Here is a 22,128-nt window from a genome sequence, read left to right on the forward strand (position 1 = left end):
CTTCCTGTTCAATCAGTGCTGCTAAACAGTCTCAGTGATGTATCACAAACTTTCATGATGGCATCTTTCTATGTGTGACCACTCCGTCATCCTCAATCTCTACCGATGACCTTCTTCATATGCGAACATTTTTGATTCACAAATTATATAAAACGAACTCAAGCTGCAATATTAAAATGGAATGGGTGTCAGCAGAGTCACCCAAATTCGAATGAACAGAAAATTAATCAGATAAAATTCAAATGGAATCCACAAGGACTGCAGCAGTTCAAGAAGCCAGCTCATCACCACATTCCCAAGGGCAATTAGAGATGAGCAATAAATGTTGGCTGTCCAAGCAACATTCACATCACATGAATGAATAAAATTAATAAAAAGAACACAGATTAAACTTAATATGGTTAAATATATCATTAAACATTTAAAAAATGACGACTTTCTCTCCACAAATGGTAATGAACTCATTGACCTAGATAATGTTGAAAATGTTTCTCATTGTTCAGCAACAATTAACAAATGAAAAAAATGTTTAAGTAATTGTTAAATCAATAGAGTACAAGTTAGAGGATGTTGTGTTGAAACTATACGGTGATGACTAATATTGTGCGAATCATGTTACAGCTTTAAGTAATAAATTGTCAGAAGGAGTGTGCAAGGCAATAAACAGCTTCACAGTAGATTAGCTGCCAGAGCTACAGGCAATGGTGTTTAATCAAAGTGTAGGAGCAGTTTATTGCTACACACTTTATAAAGTCGAAAAGCATGAGTGAATTTAAAATTGTGGCATCCAATTTGGTTAAGTGTATTTTTGTTTGTCAAGATATTGTCATTTACTTGAATGGTATCAAGTTCGTTGGTGCCAATTGACACTCAGTTGAATTTTAACTGAATATAACATACCATTTGGGAATTAATAGTCACAATATAGAAGTGAATTTATAACGATAGCTTCATGCAGGTCTCTGATGTGGTTAATTTGATCATTTTGATAACTGGTATTTGCAGATGCATGGGCAACAACTTGTATTTAACGGATTCGTCACTTTAATGAAAATGTCCCCGAGCAGAAGTAAAATCAGTGAAAAGGTGCATTAAGCCACAGAAGAGGTACTAAGAGATGTGGCCAATATTTGATCAAAGAGATGGATCTTAAAGGATGAACAGAAAATGGAAATCTTCTACTTAATAGCAATTGCACAGGAAGTTGTCTGCTCCTGATCAAATTGGCATTTTCAGCTGGGCAGTAGGCAAGGTTTACAAATCTTCTAACAGGTGAGTTTGTCTGTGTGCATGTGGCTGTAGTAGTGGTGAAAGAAAGACTCAGGCGAGAATGTACATGGGTACTTGGAAAAGTCTTCTAGTCAGAATGTTTAGATTGGAAGGGGTAGTGGACACAGGTTTTGGGAAAGAGCTGTGATGATTTAGGGGTAATATCGGGTATTATGCTCAGTTCTGTTACTCTGGTTAATTTCAGAGTCATGCTAGAGATTAAACTATGTTATACTTGTCAATAAGTATCCAATTAAGTCTCACACAACTGGCTAAATTTTCCAAGCTTGGACGTTGGGTCAGAGACATTTTCAAAGTACCTAAGGCAGCAAGATCAACTCATCTAAACTTTAAATTTCTCAAGTAATAACAGTGCATATGTGTGCTGAAATTTTTGCAAGATCCCATCATGCAACATATATATAAGACCACAACTTGCTGGCCTGAAGATAGAACATACATAATGACGAACTTTTAGAGAAGAAACTCCAGCATTTGAATTCCAGTTTGAATCCAAAAAATCAATTCTATCTCAAAAATAATTTGTTTTAAAAATAGTAAGTACTTTCATGCAATACACACTTTTGTATTATCGGCACAGGGTTAGAAAACAACTAATAAATATAACAATGGCAACACAGGGACTAACCTGCTTTAGAGATTTTCCACCCCATCCAATTGCCTTCATCTTGCGCCTTACTTCCCATTGTTTCTGATAGGCTAATATATGGTTTAAAGGCCAAGGATATGGTGAACCATATCGAGAACGAGTTATCTGAAACCATCAAAAGGTCCATTAAGGGTCTTTAATGTTACACAATATACAAAATATCAAGAACTATACAGTTGATCCTTTAGTTGGTGTGATAGACCACTTAAAAGTAGTAGTAAAATCATCCAAAACCATAAAAGTCTTAAAATCTATAAATGTATTAGTACCAGCTGAACCTGGATCGCATACGGAGATTTTGTTTTCAGAATCATCCCTCCACCCACTTAATTAGATATTTTGAATTATCTGATGGCACTGGATGCACCAACAGGATCCCACGATTTGATAATTCTGACTCTTTCACCCCTAGCATGTTCAAGTCTCATTTTTTAAAAAACATGATATTGCGGTATAAATTCTATATTCATATTCACTCATCAGTTTCTTTCAAGCATCATAAATTATATAAATGAAAACTTTTTGTATCTGGGTACAAACATAATAGTGATCACATAAGTAAAGAGTTACAAATTTCTCATTAAAACTAACATAACCCCAGATTGTGGGGTATACATTGACCTTTGAAGTCATCAGAATCTTTCAAAAAGCAGTGGTTGATTTATACATAATGTATAAAATGTGAAGTGCCAATGTAAGCTTGGATGGCTGCCATTTTGAAATGTTTAAAACATTGGTAATTCATTTCAAATTAATTAGGCATGATTAATTGAATGAATAAACTGTGCAAAGATACCTCTAACCACATCAAAATGCTTTAAAACGCATAAAATTTGCTGTCTTCTGCATCTCATACAAAGGTTCATTAAATTCATTTTGTCCCTTCAGCTATAAGATCACCATAAGTTCCCACTTTGCATTGTGTACAATGATTTTGTTTTCAAAATCACCTTCCACCCAATTAATTAGATATTTTGAATTTTTTGAACAATCTGATGGCACTAGATGCACCAATAGGATCCCATGATTTTGATAATTAAATCTCACCAAAAATCAAGCAGGACAGCTCACATTTTTAATCTATGTGAAAGCTTCCTATCAACTGTTCATCTATTCTATTTGGCATGAACATTACCATTGAATGGCTCGCTTAGGCATACATCCAAAGGATGAACCACAGGTGTCAAACCTACAGGTATAATTATCATGGCACAGCTGGATTTAAATTGGCAAGATGCTGACTAATTTTTTGCCTGGTCAAGAAAACAAGCTTTGTAAAGTTCATTGCAGATGGAGGAATTTTAGTTCCATTAATTCATAAATAAACTTGAGAAAAAAATGCTAGTCTCATCAATAATGATCATTAAACTATTGGAATGTCTTCGAATTCCCTGGTTCTCTCGAGTCTGTCAGGGAAGGAAATCTACTTTCCTTGCCCAATCTGGCCTGCAACTTCAGACCCATGATAATGATAATCAGAATATTTATAAAGTTATTCTGTTTTAAAATGTTTGAGAATGCAATGCTTCTGAAATGGAAGAAAAATATGCAATAATTTCTGTAGTGCTCAAGCTAACATCAATGTTGATGCTTACACAAATTACAAGCTTATTTTGTTAAATTGTTGTGAATGCTGACAGTTTCTCACCTTTGCTGATGTACTATCATCACACCACTGAACGTAAAGCTGTAAGGTAAAGCATATTATCAAAAGTTAGTCAAGAATTAGTCACACTACAGTAATTTGCAAAAATATATTAAACGTGACAACTTTAGCTGCAATCATTAATCAAAGGAACAGAAAATAACAATTGTGGTGTTAGTTATTGGTTTTCAGTATTAAGGGAACAAAAGATAAGGTTATAATTCTTTGAGCTAACATACCTCTGCTGTCAACAGCATATTATTCACCAATTCTGTATAAGCTTTCATCTCAGCCTTTTGAATTTCATCTAGTCCATCACTTAGCGAGTGACCCTAAAGAGTCATAATATTCAACAGTGGGTAAACTCATAAGTCGATCCATAATCACCAATAGAAGAATTGCACTTATTTCCTTTCAATTAAACACATCACCAATACAGATGTTGTGAAAAAGTGAGTCAAAATTGTTTTAATATTTGTAGATTGCATATTCTAATTATTTTACTAAAAAACAATTTATTTTCACAAAGTTATCATAGAGATGTACAGCATTGAAACAGACCCTTCAGTCCAACTCATCCATCCCAACCCAATCTAGTCCCACCTACCAGAACCCGGCCCATATCCCTCCAAACCCTTCCTATTCATATACCCATCCAGATGCCTTTTAAATGTTGCAATTATACCAGCCTCCACCACTTCCTCTGGCAGCTCATCCCATACACTACCACCCTCTCTGCATGAAAGTTGCCCCTTAGGTTCCTTTTATATCTTTCCCCTCTCACCCTAAACCTATGCCCTCTAGTTCTGGACTTCCCCCACCCCAGGGAAGAGACCTTGACTACTTATCCTATCCATGCCCCTCAGGATTTTATAAACCTCTATAAAGTCACCACTCAGCCTCCAATGCTCCAGGGAAAACAACCCCACAGCCTATTCAACTTCTCCCTATAGCTCAAATCCTCCAACCCTGGCAACATCCTTGTAAATCTTTTCTGAACCTTTTCAAGTTTCACAACATCCTTCTGATAGAAAGGAGACCAGAATTGCACGCAATATTCCAAAAGTGGCCTAACCAGTGTCCTGAACAGTCTAACATGACCTCCCAACTCCTGTACTCAATACCCTGACCAATAAAAGAAAGCATACCAAATGCCTTTTTCACTAATCTTATCTACCTGCAACTCTACTTTTAAGGAGATCTGAACCTGCACTCCAAGGTCTCTTTGTTCAGCAACACTCCCTAGGACCCTTATCATTAAGTGTAAAAGTCCTGCTAAGATTTGCTTTCCCAAAATGCAGCACCTCGCATTTATCTAAATTAAATTCCACCTGCCACTTCTCAGTCCATTGGCCCATCTGATCAAGATCCTATTGTAATCTGAGGTAACTTTCTTCACTGTCCACTGCACCTCCAATTTTGGTGTCATCTGCAAACTTACTAACTATACCTTTTATGCTCACATCCAAATCATTTATCCTTTTAACTTAAACTCCAATGTTAAATTATTCATGGATTTAGAGGATTTGAAATGCCAGAAATCACCCATGACTAATTATCATGGACATTATAATAGTTTTGGACAATATTACGTATAGAAGAATAACGAAAAAGTACTTAATTAAAAATGGCAATAAATACTTTTTTAAAAAAAGATATATGCTAAATCTGCACATGCCAAAACATTGACACATGAAGTAGCATTTATAGGTAAAATAACGCAAGTAGCAATCATTTTTCTTACCTTGGCTTTTGCAAACTGTACTATGGGACCAAGTTCTGATACAACATGATTGCCAACATGTATAAAGGGAGCTTTGCCTGTGTAAAACAAGATTAATTTAGTTATTACAGTAACTTTATAAAGGAAATGGAAACAATTGCCAAAAAGGCTTGCATAGATTAAAACGTTGAATTTCACTCAATAAAAAATATTAAAATGTCATGAGAACAAAAAAAAACTAATAGGCTCAATTGCGAATCATATGCTAACATAAATACATACCCCGGTAGAAAAATGTGGTACTTCGCTTTATTAGAGTCAGAGACGTACAGCATGGAAACAGACACTTAAGTCCAACTTGTCCAGGTCAACCAGATATCCCAACCCAATCTAGTCCCACCAGCCAGCACCCAGCCCACATCCCTCCAAACCCTTCCTATTCATATACCCATCTAAATGCCTCTTAAATGCTGCAATTTTACCAGCCGGCACCACTCCCTCTGGCAGCTCATTCCATACACGTACCACTCTACGTGAAAAGTTGCCCCTTAGGTCTCTTTTATATCTTTCCCCTCCCACCCTAAACCTATGCCCTCTAGTTCTGCCTCCCCCACCCCAGGGAAAAGACTTTGTCTATTTACCCTATGCATGCCCCTCATAATTTTGTAAACCTCTATAAGGTCACCCCTCAGCCTCCGAAACTCCAGGGAAAACAGCACCAACCTAATAAACCTCTCTCTATAGCTCAAATCCTCCAATCCTGGCAACATCCTTGTAAATCTTTCCTGAACCCTTTCAAGTTTCACAACATCCTTCAGATAGTAAGGAGTGTTGAATTGCACGCAGTATTCCAATAGTGGCCTAACCAATATCCTGTACAGTCGCAACACAATCTTCCAACTCCTGTACTCAATACTCTGACCTATAAAGGAAAGTAACCAAACGCCTTCCTCACTATCCCATCTATCTGCATCGGTGCTTTCAAGGAGCTATGAACCTGCACTCCAAGGTCTCTTCATTCAGCAACACTCCTTAGGATCTTACTATTAAGTGCACAAGTCCTGCTAAGATTTGCTTTCCCAAAATGCAGTGCCTCACATTTATCTATTGTTTGTTTACTATTTTCAAATCTACTTGACATTGTTTTTAGAATCACTTTGCACGTTTTTTACATTCAGTCAAGCTCACTTGTTTACAAAACTAATGGTGTCAGCAATTTTTCGAGGATGACATCAGTAATGAATACAAATCCATGTATTTCAGTTGATCACTGAGACAGTGGAAAAGCCCACTACTGGGAGATCACAAATTAGTTTGAAGGATTCCAGTTTCCTTCTATTTCCCATGTATTTCTAATCTAATTTATAAAGTTAATCAAGGGTAGCTGTCCAGATATCATCAGTGAAAACAAACATCAGCAATGTATTTTCACTTGTCTAAAGGGGAAGTGTAAACACTGCTGCCAGCAGCTTGATGCAATTAATTATGAATAAGTGCAGGATTGGAAGTCAATTTATAAATAGAGTCTGTGGAATATTATTGTATACCTTTGTATACAGTCTTATTTATAATATTCAGAAAAGTTGGTGAGCAGCACTGAAGTACTAAACAAGGCCCCCAAAAGGCTAACAACTTAAAAAATGAGAAAAATGGCCCCAAAGTTAAGCAGCTGAGCTGAAAATGTGTTGCTGGAAAAGCGCAGCAGGTCAGGCAGCATCCAAGAAACAGGAGAATCGACTTTTCGGGCATCAGCCTTTCTTCAGGAAGGCATCTTCGGGCTGATGCCCGAAACGTCTATTCTCCTGTTCCTTGGATGCTGCCTGACCTGCTGCGCTTTTCCAGCAACACATTTTCAGCTCTGATACTCCAGCATCTGCAGTCCTCACTTTCTCCTCAAAGTTAAGCAACCATGGTCAGTGCTACATTGAGACTGAATAAGTTAAATTCATTTTCAGTGAAATAAACTTCAGGATTTTGCTTGATGTTCCATAACTCCATGTGTTTTCGCCATGAAATCCATTGTTGACATGCAAAATATACAAAAATGGTATACCTTCATTTAAAGCTGTTACCTATGCACATTGTTCACAAGAGCTATTGTCAGAACTGCTTCTAACTCATTAATGTCCACTATGTAGTAAGGAGACTAAAATTGTACAAAATCCTCGAGTTTATTTCTCAGCAATGTCTGACTAAACAGTGGCAAAACATCCGTCCTTTAGTATTCCATTTCCCTTGTAATGAACAACAACATTCTATTTGTCTTCCTGATCACTTGCTGTCCCTGCATACTAATCTTTAACTCATGCATCAGGTCACCCATATCCCTCTGTACCCAAGAGCTCTACAATCTCTTAATTAAATTGTATGTTTCTTCTCTATACTTCTTGTCAAAGTGGACAAGTTCACATTTATCCACACTACACTCCATTTGCCAACTTTTTGTCAACTCACATATCTGTATCCTTTTGCAAGCTCACTTATGTCCTGTTCATAACTTATCTCCCTGTTTTTTAAATCATCAGTGAACTTAACAAAAATAGACTTGTTCCCTTCATCCAAGCCATTTATTTGGACTGTAAATAACTGAGGGCCCAACACTGATCCCTTTGGCTTAATCAATAATCACATCCTATAAGACAACTTGAAAAATCATGTCAAAGTTAAATAGTTCAGAGATATGTATGCATAATTTCAGGACATTTTTGGATAAAGACAAGAAATAAAAGTAGTAAAAACTCAGTAAACAATGACTTGCAGACAGAGTTTAAGAAACAGTGGAAATAAGTGTTAAACATTGGTGGTTAGCATGGCAATTGTGGCTGCTCGGGAGAGGCCTCAGGAAATAAGCAACGGTTATAAAACCAGACAGCAATGCGGAATCAGTACTTGGGAAGAATAGGAAAAAGGTTATTCTCCCCTTAAATCTGCTATGGGTGGGGATATGTCAAGAGTGTGAGAAAATAAAATAATTAGCTAAGAACTAATTCTGAACAGCCAAGGATATCACTAAGGCAGGAAATGACTGAAATGAGGTAGGACTCATAACAGGAAAGCACCGTCACATCTTTTAAGATGATAATTCAAAAATAGTGTAGGCATTTAAGAAATAATTTGCACGGGCTATTATTGAGGCAGGAAATTACTATATTTGCAAGGATACATGGTTTATTTAAAGGAGAGGCAAGAACAAGAGATGGTGAAGTAACTTCAGGAGAATGAGTTGGAATAAGTACATTAGCAAGAAATATCCTGGATAATAGACAATACACCACCATGCAACATGATTATGGCTGATCATCCTTAATCAGTATCCTGTTCCTGCCTTATCTCCATAACCCTCGATTCCACTATCCTTGAGAGCTCTATCCAACTCTTTCTTCAATGAATCCAGAGACTGGGCCTCTACTGCCCTCCGGGGCAGAGCATTCCGCACAGCCACCATTCTCTGGGGGAAGAAGTTTCTCCTCATCTCTGTCTTAAATGGTCTACCCCGTATTTTTAAGTTGTGTCCTCTGGTTCGGCACTCACCCATCAGCGGAAACATGTTTCCTGCCTCCAGAGTGCCCAATCCTTTAATAATCTTATGTCTCAATCAGATCCCCTCTCAGTCTTCTAAACTCAAGGGTATACATGCCCAGTCGCTCCAGTCTTTCAGTGTAAGGTAGTCCTGCCATTCCAGGAATTGACCTCATGAACCTACGCTGCACTCCCTCAATAGCCAGAATGTCTTTCCTCAAATTTGGAGACCAGAACTGCACACAATACTCCAGGTATGGTCTCACCAGGGTCCTGTACAGCTGCAGAAGAACCTCTTTGCTTCTATACTCAATCCCTCTTGTTATGAAGACCAGCATGCTATTAGCCTTCTTCACTACCTGCTGTATCTGCATGCTTACCTTCATTGACTGGTGTACAAGAACACCCAGATCTCTCTGTACTGCCCCTTTACCGAAATTGATTCCATTTAGATAGCAATCTGCCTTCCTGTTCTTGCCACCAAAGTAGATAGCCATACATTTATCCACATTAAACTGCATCTGTCATGCATCTGATCACTCACCTAACCTGTCCAGGTCACCCTGTAATCTCCTAACATCCTCCTCACATTTCACCCTGCCACCCAGCTTCGTATCATCAGCAAATTTGCTAATGTTATTACTAATACCATCTTCTATATCATTAATATATATTGTAAAAAGCTGTGGTCCCAGCACTGATCCCTGTGGTACCCCACTGGTCACTGCCTGCCATTCCGAAATGGAGCCGTTTATCACTACTCTTTTTTTCCTGTCAGCCAACTTTCAATCCAAGTTAGTACTTTGCCCCCAATACCACGTGCCCTAACTTTGCTCACTAACCTCCTATGTGGGACTTTATCAAAAGCTTTCTGAAAGTCCAGGTACACAACATCTACTGGATCTCCCTCGTGCATCTTCAGAGTTACATCCTCAAAAAATTCCAGAGATTAGTCAAGCATGATTTCCCCTTCAAAAATCCATGCTGACTCTGACCTATCCTGTTACTACTATCCAGATGTGTCGTAATTTCATCCTTTATAATAGACTCCAGCATCTTTCCCTCCACTGAGGTCAGACTAACTGGTCTATAATTTCCTGCTTTCTCTCTCCCACCTTTCTTAAAAAGTGGTACAACATTAGCCACCCTCCAATCCGCAGGAACTGATCCAGAATCTATCGAACTCTGGAAAATAACCACCAACGCATCCATGATTTCTCAAGCCACCTCCTTCAGTACCCTGGGATGTAAACCATCAGGCCCCGGGGACTTATCAACCTTCAGACCTAACAGTCTCTCCAACCCCAATTCCTGGCAAATATAAATTCCCTTAAGTTCAGGTCCTTCAGTCACTGTTACCTTAGGGAGATTGCTTGTGTCTTCAGAAGATATGGAATTTATATGGATGTAGGTAAGAAATAACAATGGGAAGATGGTACTGGTGTGAGTAGTCTAAAGGCCAGGTAATAGTAGCCATACTGTAGGAGAGGGAATAAGTCAGCATATGGCAGCAGGGGGTATGTAAAAAAAAGAATATTAATCACAGGTGACTTTAATCTTTATGTAGGTTGGAAAAGTCAAATTGGCAGAGGTAGCCGTGAGGAAGAATTCACAGACTGCATTCAGAACAGTTTCTCAGAATAACATGCTGTCCCCTTTCGATAAGTCACAATTTCCTGAATTTTTAGTTATATTCAATATTTCCTGGACCATTGTAATTTCCTACCTTAATTAAGGCCAATGCAAATTACCTATTAAATCCACCATGTTTTTTGGATTCTCATCTGAAAAAAAAGTGGTTTCATCTGAGGAGCTTTCATTTTTGACAGCTCTCACCTTACTGATATACCTTACTGATATACCTTACTATTCAGAATTAGTTAATAACCAATTTAACTACAGTAAACTTTGTTTAAACCGGCACCTAATGAATCAACATTCTTGATCAATCGGCAAAAACTATACACCTGAAATACCGTAAGTTTACTGTGTTATCATGATGTCCAAGTAGTCAGTTGAGGATGCAAGTAAGAAGGCTGCAAATAAGTTTTATTTAAGGCAAAGTTGCATCATTATTTAAGTGATTTTATGCTACAAATAAAGTAGAACACTGATGTATGTATCCCGTGCATTACTTTTCTATTACTTAGTGTGTGTTTTTATATCGACTAATGTGGACGTCTTGATCAACCAGAATATTTGATCAACTGCCACATTCCTGGGCCCACAGGTGCTTGCTAATAAAAAGCTTTACTGTATTTTGTTTACTCGCACCTTTTTTGACTTATTTCCATCCATGGCAGTTCAAAGGAAAAAAATAACCTTTTTCCACCTTTTCCCTTCAAAGTGCAGATTATAACCAAGCTACTGAATAGGGTGCAGAGCAAGCCTCCAGGATTTGGTTGGGCCTGTTTTCAAATGACATCTAGAAGAATAGGAGGTAACCTCATCAATACAGATAAGATAGCTTTGAAACTTGACAGGGTGGATAAGGAGAAGTTGTTTCCTCTTCTGGGAGAGCCTAAAACCAGATGGTATAATCTGAGTAAAGGTTGCCCATTATGAGTTGGTAGAATTCTTTACTGCAGAGAACTGGAGATGCTGGGTTGTTAAGAGTATTCAAGGCTGACAAACCATATTTTAATTAGGAAGGGAGTCACAGGATGTTAAGAAAAGGCAGGAACATAAAGTCGAGGATTCTATTAAATCAACCATAATCCCAGATGGCAGAGCAAACCTAATGGGTTGAATGGCCAACTTTTGGTCCTACATCTTATGAACTTATTACAATGCACATTTCCCAGGACTTGTGCTATTCTAATGGCATATTGACATTGTACAAGGGTACAAAAGAAAATGAAAATTACAGAGTAAGCTACTTCTGCCACTATTTTTTTGTGACCTTTGTGCCACTCATCATTATCTTTATCAAAGTTAGGCAATTACTAAAACCCTGCCTCAACAAAATTAGCAACTACAAACTTAGAACATAGAACAATACAGCGCAGAACAGGCCCTTCTGCCCTCAATGTTGCGCCAGACTGTGAACTATTCTCAGCTCATCCCCCTACACTATCCTATCATCATCCATGTGCTTATCAAAGCTTTGTTTAAATCTCCCTAATGTGGCTGAGTTAACTACATTGGCAGGTAGGGCATTCCATGAACAAGTATACCGTTTTGGATACTTGTGGGGGGGGACGACTTACCAGGGGTAAGCAATGAGGTTCAGGCCTCTGGCACGGAGCCTGCCCCGTTGCTCAGAAGGGAAGGGTGGAGAAGAACAGAGCAATAGTTATTGGGGACTCGATAGTTCGGGGCATAGGTTTTGTGGGGGCGAGAGAGACTCACGTTTGGTATGTTGCCTCCCAGGTGCAAGGGTACGTGACGTCTCTGATCGTGTTTTCCGGGTTCTTAAGGGGGAGGGGGAGCAGCCCGAAGTCGTGGTCCACATTGGCACCAACGACATAGGAAGGAGGAGGGCTGAGGATGTTAGGCAGGCTTTCAGGGAGCGAGGTTGGAAGCTCAGAGTTAGAACAGAGTTGTTGTCTCTGGTTTGTTACCCGTGCCACGTGATAGAGTGTCGAGGAATAGGGAGACACAATAGTTAAATGCATGGCTACAGGGATGGTGCAGGAGGGAGGGATTCCGGTTTCTGGATAACTGGGGTTCTTTCTGGGGAAGGTGGGACCTCGATAAACAGGATGGTCTACACCTGAACCTGAGGGGCACCAGTATCCTTGGGGGGAGGTTTGCTTGTGCTCTTCGGTGGGGGGTTTAAACTAACTCTGCAGGGGCATGGGAACCTAGACTGTAGCTTTAGGGTGCAGGACATGGAGTGTATGGAGGTTAGAAACATGGCATCAACCTCAAAGGAGGGTGCCTGTAAACAGGAAAGTGGCTTGAAGTATGCAAGAAGTATACGAAATAAGGTAGGTGAACTTGCAGCGTGGGTTGGTACCTGGGATTTCGATGCTGTGGCTATTACGGAGACATGGGTAGAACAGGGACAGGATTGGCTGTTGCAGGTTCCAGGGTTTAAATGTTTTAGTAGGGTCAGAGATGGGGGTAAAAGAGGGGGAGGTGTGGCATTGCTTGTCAAAGATAGTATTACAGCGGTGGAAAGGACGATCGATGAAGACTCGCCATCGGAGGTAGTTTGGGCTGAGGTTAGGAATAGGAAAGGTGAGGTCACCCTGTTAGGAGTTTTCTACAGGCCTCCTAATAGTCCTAGAGACGTAGAAGAAAGGATTGCGAGGATAATTCAGGAGAAGAGTGAAAGTAATAGGGTGGTTGTTATGGGGGACTTTAACTTTCCAGATATTGACTGGGAAAGCTATAGCTAGAGTTCGTTAGATGGGTCGGTGTTTGTTCAATGTGTGCAGGAGGGTTTCCTGACACAATATGTAGACAGGCCAACAAGAGGTGAGGCCATACTGGATTTGGTTCTGGGTAACGAACCAGGCCAGGTGTTAGAATTGGAGGTAGGTGAGCACTTTGGGGACAGTGACCACAATTTGGTGACTTTTACTCGAGTGATGGAGAGGGATAAGTGTGCACTGCAGGGCAAGAGATATAGCTGGGGGCAGGGAAATTATGATGCGGTGAGGCACGACTTAGGATGCGTGGCTTGGAAAAGTAGGCTTCAAGGCAAGGGCGCAATTGATATGTGAAGCTTGTTCAAGGAGCAACTATTGAGTGTCCTTGATAAGTATGTATCTGTCAGACAGGGAGGAAAGTGTCGTGTGAGGGAGCTGTGGTTTAATACGGAATTGGAATCCCTTGTTAAATGGAAGAGGGCGGCCTATAAAAGATGAGGTGTGAAGGTTCAATTGGGGCGATTGAGAGTTACAAGGTAGCCAGGAAGGATCTGAAGAGACAGCTAAGAGCAGCAAGGAGGGGACATGAAAAGTCCTTAGTTGGTAGGATTAGGGAAAACCCAAAGGCTTTCTATAGGTATGTCAGGAATAAAAGAATGACTAGGGTAGGAATAGGTCCAGTCAAGGATAGTAGTGGGAAGTTGCGTGTGGAGGCTGAAGAGATTGGGGAGACACTGAATGAATACTTTTTGTCAGCATTCACTCAGGAACAGGACATTGTTGCCGATGTGAATACTGAGTCACAATTAATTAGAATGGATGGCTTTGAGGTATGTAGGGAAGAGGTGTTGGAAATTCTGGAAAGGGTGAAAATAGATAAGTCCCATGGGCATGATGGCATTTATCCTAGGATTCTCTGGGAAGCAAGGGAGGAGATTGCAGAGCCATTGGCCTTGATTTTTTTATGTCCTCGTTGTCTACAGGAATAGTGCCAGAAGACTGGAGGATAGCAAATGTGGTTCCCTGTTCAAGAAGGGGAGTAGCGATAACCCTAGTAACTATAGGCCGGTGAGTCTCACTTCTGTTGTGGGCAAAGTCTTAGAGAGAATTGTAAGGGATAGGATTTATGAACATCTGGATAGGAATAATGTGATCAAGGATAGTCAGCATGGTTTTGTGAAGGGCAGGTCGTGCCTCACAAACTTTATTGAATTCTTTGAGAAGGTGACTAAGGAGGTGGATGAGGGTAAAGCGGTAGATGTGGTGTATATAGATTTTAGCAAGGTGTTTGATAAGGTTCCCCATGGTAGGCTACTGCAAAAAATACGGAGGTATGGCACTGAGGGTGAGTTGGAGGTTTGGATTAGGAGTTGGCTGGCTGGAAGAAGACAGAGGGTAGTAGTTGATGGTAAAGGTTCATCTTGGAGTGCAGTTACTAGCAGTGTTCCACAAGGATCTGTTTTGGGACCTTTGCTGTTTGTCATTTTCATAAATGACCTGGAGAAGGGGCTAGAAGGTTGGGTGAGCAAGTTTGTGGATGATACGAAAGTCGATGGAGTTGTTGACAGTGAGGAAGGATGTGTCAGGTTACAGCGGGATATAGATAAGCTGCAGAGCTGGGCAGAAAGGTGGCAAATGGAGTTCAATGTGGGTAAATGTGAGGTGATTCACTTTGGTATGAGTAACAAAAAGATGGGGTAATGGGCTAATGGTCGGACACTTGGTAGTGTGGATGAGCAGAGGGATCTTGGTGTCCATGTACATAGATCTCTGAAAGTTGCCACCCAGGTAAATAGTGCGGTGAAGGTGCCATATGGCGTACTGGCTTTTCTTGGTAGAGGAATTGAGTTCCGGAGTCCTGAGGTCATGTTGCAGCTGTATAAGGCTCTGGTGTGGCCGCATCTGGAGTATTGTGCGCAGTTTTGGTCGCCATACTATAGAAAGGATGTGGAGGCACTGGGACGGGTGCAGAGGAGGTTTACCAGGATGTTGCCTGGTATGGTAGGAAGATCGTATGAGGAAAGGCTGAGGCACTTGGGGCTGTTTTCATTGGAGAAAAGAAGGTTTGGGGTGACTTGATAGAGGTGTACAAGATGATTAGGGGTTTAGGTAGGGTTGACCACGAGAACCTTTTTCCACGTATTGGGTCAGCTATTATGAGGGGGCATAGCTTTAAATTAAGGGGTGGTAGGTATAGGACAGATGTTAGGGATAGATTCTTTACTCAGCGAGTCGTGAGTTCATGGAATGCCCTGCCAGTAGCAGTGGTGGACTCTCCCTCTTTATGGGCATTTAAACGGGCATTGGATAGTCATATGGAGGATAGTGGGCTAGTGTAGGTTAGGTGGGCTTGGATCAGCGCAATGTCAAGGGCCAAAGGGCCTGTACTGTGCTGTATTGTTCTATTTTCTATGTTTACCATTCTCTGAATAAAGAACCTGTCTCTGATATCTTTCTTAAATCTATCACCCCTCAATTTGTAGTTATGCCCCCTCGTACAAGCTGGTGTCATCATCCTAGGAAAAAGACTTTCACTGTCTACCCTATCTAATCCTCTGATCATCTTGTATGTCTCTATCAAATCCCCTCTTAGCCTTCTTCTTTCCAATGAGAACAGACGCAAGTACCTCAGCCTTTCCTCATAAGACCTTCCCTCCAGACCAGGCAACATGCTGGTAAATCTCCTCTGCACCTTTTCCAATGCTTCCACATCCTTCCCAAAATATGGCAACTAGAACTGTACACAATATTCCAAGTGTGGCCGCACTAGCATTTTGTATAGTTGCAGCATTATGTTGCAACTCCTGAACTCAATCCCTCTACTAATGAAACCTAACACACCGTATGCCTTCTTAACAGCACTGTCAACCTGGGTGGCAACTTTCAGGGATCTGTGTACATGGACTTCAAGATCCCTCTGCACATCCATACTACCAAGAATCTTTCCATTGACCCAGTATTCTGCCTTCCTGTTATTCTTCCCAAAGTGAATCATCTCACATTTATCTGCATTGAACGCTATTTGCCATCTCTCAGCTCAATTCTGCGGTTTATCCAAGTCCCCCTGCAACCTGCAACATTCTTCCACACTGTCCACTACTCCACCGACTTTAATGTCATCAGCAAATTTACTAATCCATCCACCTATGCCTGCGTCTAAGTCATTTATAAAAATGACAAACAGCAGTGGTCCCAAAACAGATCCTTGTGGCACAGCACTAGTAACTGGACTCCAGGCTGAATATTTTCCATCAACCACCATCATTAGAAAGCCAGTTTCTAATCCAAATTGCTAAATCATCCTCAATCCCATGCCTCTGCAGTTTTTCCAACAGCCTACCATGTGGAACCTTACTAAGGCTTGACTGAATTCCATGTATAACATGTCAACTGCCCTACCCACATTTACATGCATGGTCACCTTCTCAAAAAATTCAATGAGGTTCGTGAGACACTACCTGAGCCCTTGACGAAACCATGTTTACTATCTGAAATCAAATTGTTGCTTGCTAGAGGATTATAAATATTATCTCTTATAATCATTTTCAAAACTTTTCCTACAACAGGATTAAGGCTCATTGGTCTATAATTACCTGGGTATCTCTACTGCCCTTCTTGAACAAGGTCACATTTGCAATCCTCCAGTCCTCTGGTACCAAACCCGCAGACAATGACAACTCAAATATGAAAGCCAAAGGCTCTGCTATCTCCTCCCTAGCTTCCCAGAATCCTCAGATAAATCCCATCTGGCCCAGGGAACTTGCCGACTTTCACTCCTTCTAGAATTGATACCACCTCTTCGTAACTAACCTCGATCCTTTCAAGTCTAATATCTCTAAACTCATTCTTCTCCTCTACAATATTCTCCTTTTCCTGAGTGAAAACCAATGAGAAACGAACATTTAGCACCTCTCCGATCTCCCCAGGGCCCACACTCAACTTCCCACTTCTGTCTTTGACTGGCCCTATTCCTCACATACCTATAGAAAGCTTTAAGGTTCTCCTTTATTCTATTTGCTAAAGACTGCTTGTGCCCTCTCTTTGCTCTTCTTAACTCTCTCTTTAGCTGATCTGTAACTCTCCATTGCCTCATCTGAACCATTTTGCCTCATCAACACATAAGCCTCCTTCTTCTGCTTAACAAGAGATGCAACTTCTGTAGTAAACCATGGTTCCCTTACCTTATCACTTCCTCCCTGCCTGACAAGGACATACCTATCAAGGACATACACAATATCTGTTCCTTAAACCAGCTCCACATTTCCATTGTCTGCATCCCCTGCATTTTGCTACCTCATTCTATATATCCTAACTCTTGCCTATGCGCATTATAATTGCCTTGGCCCATCGATAACTCTTGACCTGTGGCATGTATCTATCCCTTTCCATTTTTTTCCCCCCAGATTTAAGTCACCTTTCAACACTAATGCTGCACAGACTTAAAACAATAGTCTAAGTGATCTTACAGGAGCCTGACTTCTTGTACCAAGACTGTGTTTAAATTTCCAGGTGTTAAAAAAATAGATTACTGTTGCCAAGATTAAATTTAGGATCTTTGAATATCCACTCAAAACACCTGAGATTTTCAGTTTGAATACCATACGTCCAGAGTTCACTTAAATTAATATATAATTTACAGAATTTAAAAGGCCATTTCCTCGCCAGTACTTAACCTCAGAATAGCCACCAACACAGCAAACATATTTTGCCATTAGTCTAATGCACATTACTTAACTTTAAATAAAATTGTAATTGTAATTTGTTGTATGTATACTTCAAATATATTTCCAACCCATCGTTTCAGAGAAACATTAGCCTACCATCATATAAATTGCTGCTGTCTACAAAGATTTGAAATTTTGAGTGTCACTCAATAAAAAAGTCAAGTTCAAGTTAGAAATTCAAGGTTAGCTTGTCTAAATTAATCATTATAAATGTAGTGACTTGGGAGTGGCCTGGATTCATAGATCACACACACACTGTAGCAAAAATGACAGAAATCTTAAACTTGCAAAGGGATGCATTTAAGAAGTTATGGTTTCTATTCACTGACACCCTCCAGTGGCTCTTAATGGTGAATGTGACAACACTGCAACTCTTAGATCACTGACGAACGATTGAGCCCGACAAGCTCAAGTGGCATACTCCAATTTGAAATGAAGCAAACTCTGTAGCATATTAGCAATGGCAAAACTGGTGCAACAGATAACAAGATTTGCAGTTATGTCACCAAATCTTGATTCCACAGGTAAACCTGGGACAGTATTTCACAAAACATAGAAATGTAGAAACTAGGAGCAGGAGCTGGCTATTTGGCCCTTCAAACCTACTACACAATTCAAGACGGTCATGGCTGATCAGCTACTGCAATGCTGTATTCCCGCTTTCTCCCCGAACACTTTGATGCATTTAGTATCTAAAAAAATGATCATTCTCTTTTCTGAATATATTCGATGACTTGGCATTCGTCTGTAGGAGAGAATTCTACAGATTCCCTACCCTTTGAGTGAAGAAATCTTTCCTTATCTCAGTCCTAAATGGATGGCCCCATATCCTAAGATTTTGATCCCTGGTTCAAGATTACCCAACAAGGAAAAAAATCCTCCCTGCATTGAGTTTGCCTGGGCCTGTTAGGATATTATATATTGCAACCAGATTCTACCCCCCCCCACCCCCCACATTCTTCTAAATGTTACATACCTAATTGAATCAATCATTCCATGTAAGACAGTTCTGTCATCTCTGGGATCAGTCTAATGAACTCCTGCTTTACTCCCTTTTTGCTAAATTCATTCTTTTTTGTGTAGGGAGACAAAAACACCATTTAGTAGTCCAGGTGTGGTCTCATAAAACCCTTTTTAACTGCAGTAAGATATCCCCACTCTTAACTCAAATCCTATTGCATAAAGTCTAATGTACCATTCGCCTTCCTAATTGCTTACTGCATCGGATTGTCTCCTTTCATTAACTGGTGTAAAGGACACCCAAGATCCCTTTGTATATAGACACCCAGATCGGTGTGTACACCTATGTTTTCTAATACATCATACCATTTAAATAATACTTTGCCTATTTTTCACACCAAAGAGAATAATTGCATACTTAGCCATGTTGCACTGCATCTGCTACGTATTTGCCCACTCAATCACCTAAATCATCTTGCAGCCTCCGTGTATACTCCCTACAACTTACAACCCTGCCCAGTTTTAGGTCTTCAACAAGCTTCAATATACTTCATTTGGTTTCATCATTTTTATAAATGATTTGGATGTGACCATTAGAGGTACAATTAGTACGTTTGCAGACAATACCAAAATTGGAGGTGTAGTGGACAGCAAAGATTACCCCAGATTACAACAGGACCTTGATAAGATGGGCTAGTGGGCTGAGAAGTGGCAGATGGAGTTTAATTCAGATAAATGTGAGGTGCTGCACTTTGGGAAAGCAAATCTTAGCAGGACGTATACACTTAATGGTAAGGTCCTAGGGAGTGTTGCTGAACAAAGAGATCTTGGAGTGCAGGTTCATAGCTCCTTTGGAGTCACAGGTAGATAGGATAGTGAAGGGGGCATTTGGTATGCTTTCCTTTATTGGTCAGATCATTGAGTACAGGAATTGGGAGGACATGTTGCGGCTGTACAGGACATTGGTTAGGCCACTGTTGGAATACTGCATGCCATTCTGGTCTCCTGCCTATCGGAAAGATGTTGTGAAACTTGAAAGGGTTCAGAAAAGATTTACAAGGATGTTGCCAGGGTTGGAGGATTTGAGCTATAGGGAGAGGTTGAACAGGCTGGGGCTGTTTTCCCTGGAGCGTCGGAGGTTGAGGGGTGATCGTATAGAAATTTATAAAATCATGAGGGGCGTGGATAGGGTAAACAGACAAGGTCTTTTCTCCGGAGTGGAGGAGACCAGAATTAGAGGGCATAGATTTAGGGTGAGAGGAGAAAGATATAAATGAGCCCTAAGGGGCAACTTTTTCACACAGAGGGTGGTGCACGTATGGAATGAGCTGCCAGAGGAAGTGGTGGAGGTTAGTACAATTGCAACATTTAAAAGGCATCTGGATAGGTATATGGATAGGAAGGGCTTAGAGAGATATGGGTCAGTGCTGGCAGGTGGGACTAGACTGGATTGGGCTACCTGGTCGGCATGGAAGAGTTGGACCGAAGGGTCTGTTTTCGTGCTGTACATCTCTATTACTCCATGACTCTGTTTCACTCATCCAGGTCAGTTGTATTTATTGTGAACAGCTAGGGCCCAAGCACTATCTTACAGCATCCCCTCTCATCAATCATTGCCTGCCAACCAGAAAAATACCCCTTTATTCCTATTATCTATTTTTCATCTGTCAACCAACGCTCAATCGATTCTAATATATATTTTAATTTTGCCTGCTGACCTGTTATCAGACATCTTCTTAAAATCCAAATACATCACATCCATGGGTGCTCCCTTATTTACTCTACCAGCAACATCCTTAAAAAAAACTGCATATATTTGGCAAGTATGATTTGCCTTTTATAAACCCGTGCTGACTTTGTCCAATCCTGTTAATGCTTTCTAAGTATTCTGTTGTCATATCTTTTATAATATTCTAACATTCCCCCACTAATGATATTAGGCTAACTGGTCTACAATTCTGTTTTTTGCCTCTATCTCCTTTTGTAAAGCGATGTTACATTTGCCACCTTCCAATGTGTAAGAACCGCTCCAGAATGTATAGAATTTTGGGAGACCATCCAGCATTTCCAGGAACACTTTCTGAAGCACTCTGTGACTAGATATTTGCCCTATGGTTTGTCAGCCTTTAACTTCATTAATTTCCCAAACAGTATTTTTTTGTTAATATAAAACAAAACGCTGCAGATGCTGGAGAAACTCATCAGGTCTGACAGTATCTGTGGACCGAAAACAGAGTTAATGCTTCCAGTCTAGTGACCCTTCTTCAGAACATTCTGAAGACCTGCTGAGCTTCTCCAGCAATTTCTGTTTTGTTTGTTTCTTACAAACAGATGAAATGCATTAACAGATGGACAAGCTAGTACTTGAACTGTCTAAGGCATCCACAGCTTGCAAGCCATGACTCAGCTGCATAACCTATTAAGTTAATGAAAGAGCATCTAACAATTAAACGCACATGTGTAAATACAGAAAGAACATATTCTGCATGCTGGCAATGGGAAATAAATATAATGCTGAAAATACACAGATCAGACACATCAGTCTATAAAGTATTAATCATGACTGATTTATTTGAACATATTTTGTATGAACAAATCAAATTGGCAAATACAGTCTGGAAGATGATTTGCAAGCTGTTTGTAGACTTTTGTAAAATTTCCTGTAACAGTATAATGTGGAACCAACTATGCATAAAGTTAAAATAAAAGCAGAACACTGCCAATGTTGGGAGGTCTGATGTGTCAGATCCAATTAAAAATATTGACTTTGTTTTGCTTTACAGGTCTGCTAGACACAAATTATTTCCAGCACTTCTTTATTTCAGGCATAAAGCTATTTTACACCTAATATTGCACAATTAGGTAGGTTTAATTAGTAATCTTAAATCATCAAAGATCCTCTAGGGAAAAAGTAATACAATGGGCTTCCATTTTAAGTTTAAAAGCAATATCATTCAGTCCAAAACCAGAGTCAAAGAAAAAAGCCAATTACATAGGAATGCTGGCTAAGGGTGAATGGATAAACGTTAAGAACAAGCAACTAACATGAGAGTTAAGCAGCCAGGAATATAATAATACTATAAGAGCTTTGACAAGTATGCAAAACTGAGAGTAGCTACAGCAAGTATTGGTAATTTAGAGTCACATTCCAGGGTGTCAGTCCAAAAATCAAAGCTGACACTCCAGAACAGAACTCAGAAAACACTACTGTTGGAGGTTCTTCTTTTCAGATGACACATTAAACTAAGGCCCGAATTGCCTGCTCAGCTGGATGCAAAAGATCCCAAAGAAGAGTGGGC

At 40.1% G+C, this 22,128-nt stretch overlaps 1 protein-coding gene across 2 annotated transcripts in view; it reads right to left on the bottom strand.

The window, feature by feature from the left end:
- Window positions 1-22,128, bottom strand: part of mtx2 (metaxin 2) — a 103,198-nt gene that overhangs the window by 8,404 nt on the left and 72,666 nt on the right. For both annotated transcript variants that reach the window (XM_072579147.1, XM_072579148.1), the window contains exons 5-8: window positions 5,329-5,405; window positions 3,824-3,916; window positions 3,588-3,626; window positions 1,919-2,044 (exon numbers count right to left, since the gene is read on the bottom strand). In XM_072579147.1, coding sequence (XP_072435248.1) covers window positions 1,919-2,044; window positions 3,588-3,626; window positions 3,824-3,916; window positions 5,329-5,405 — 335 coding nt within the window. The remainder of the gene's footprint in view (window positions 1-1,918; window positions 2,045-3,587; window positions 3,627-3,823; window positions 3,917-5,328; window positions 5,406-22,128) is intronic.

This window comes from Chiloscyllium punctatum, chromosome 10 (assembly GCF_047496795.1).
Source record: "Chiloscyllium punctatum isolate Juve2018m chromosome 10, sChiPun1.3, whole genome shotgun sequence".
Taxonomy (NCBI): Eukaryota; Metazoa; Chordata; class Chondrichthyes; order Orectolobiformes; family Hemiscylliidae; genus Chiloscyllium; species Chiloscyllium punctatum.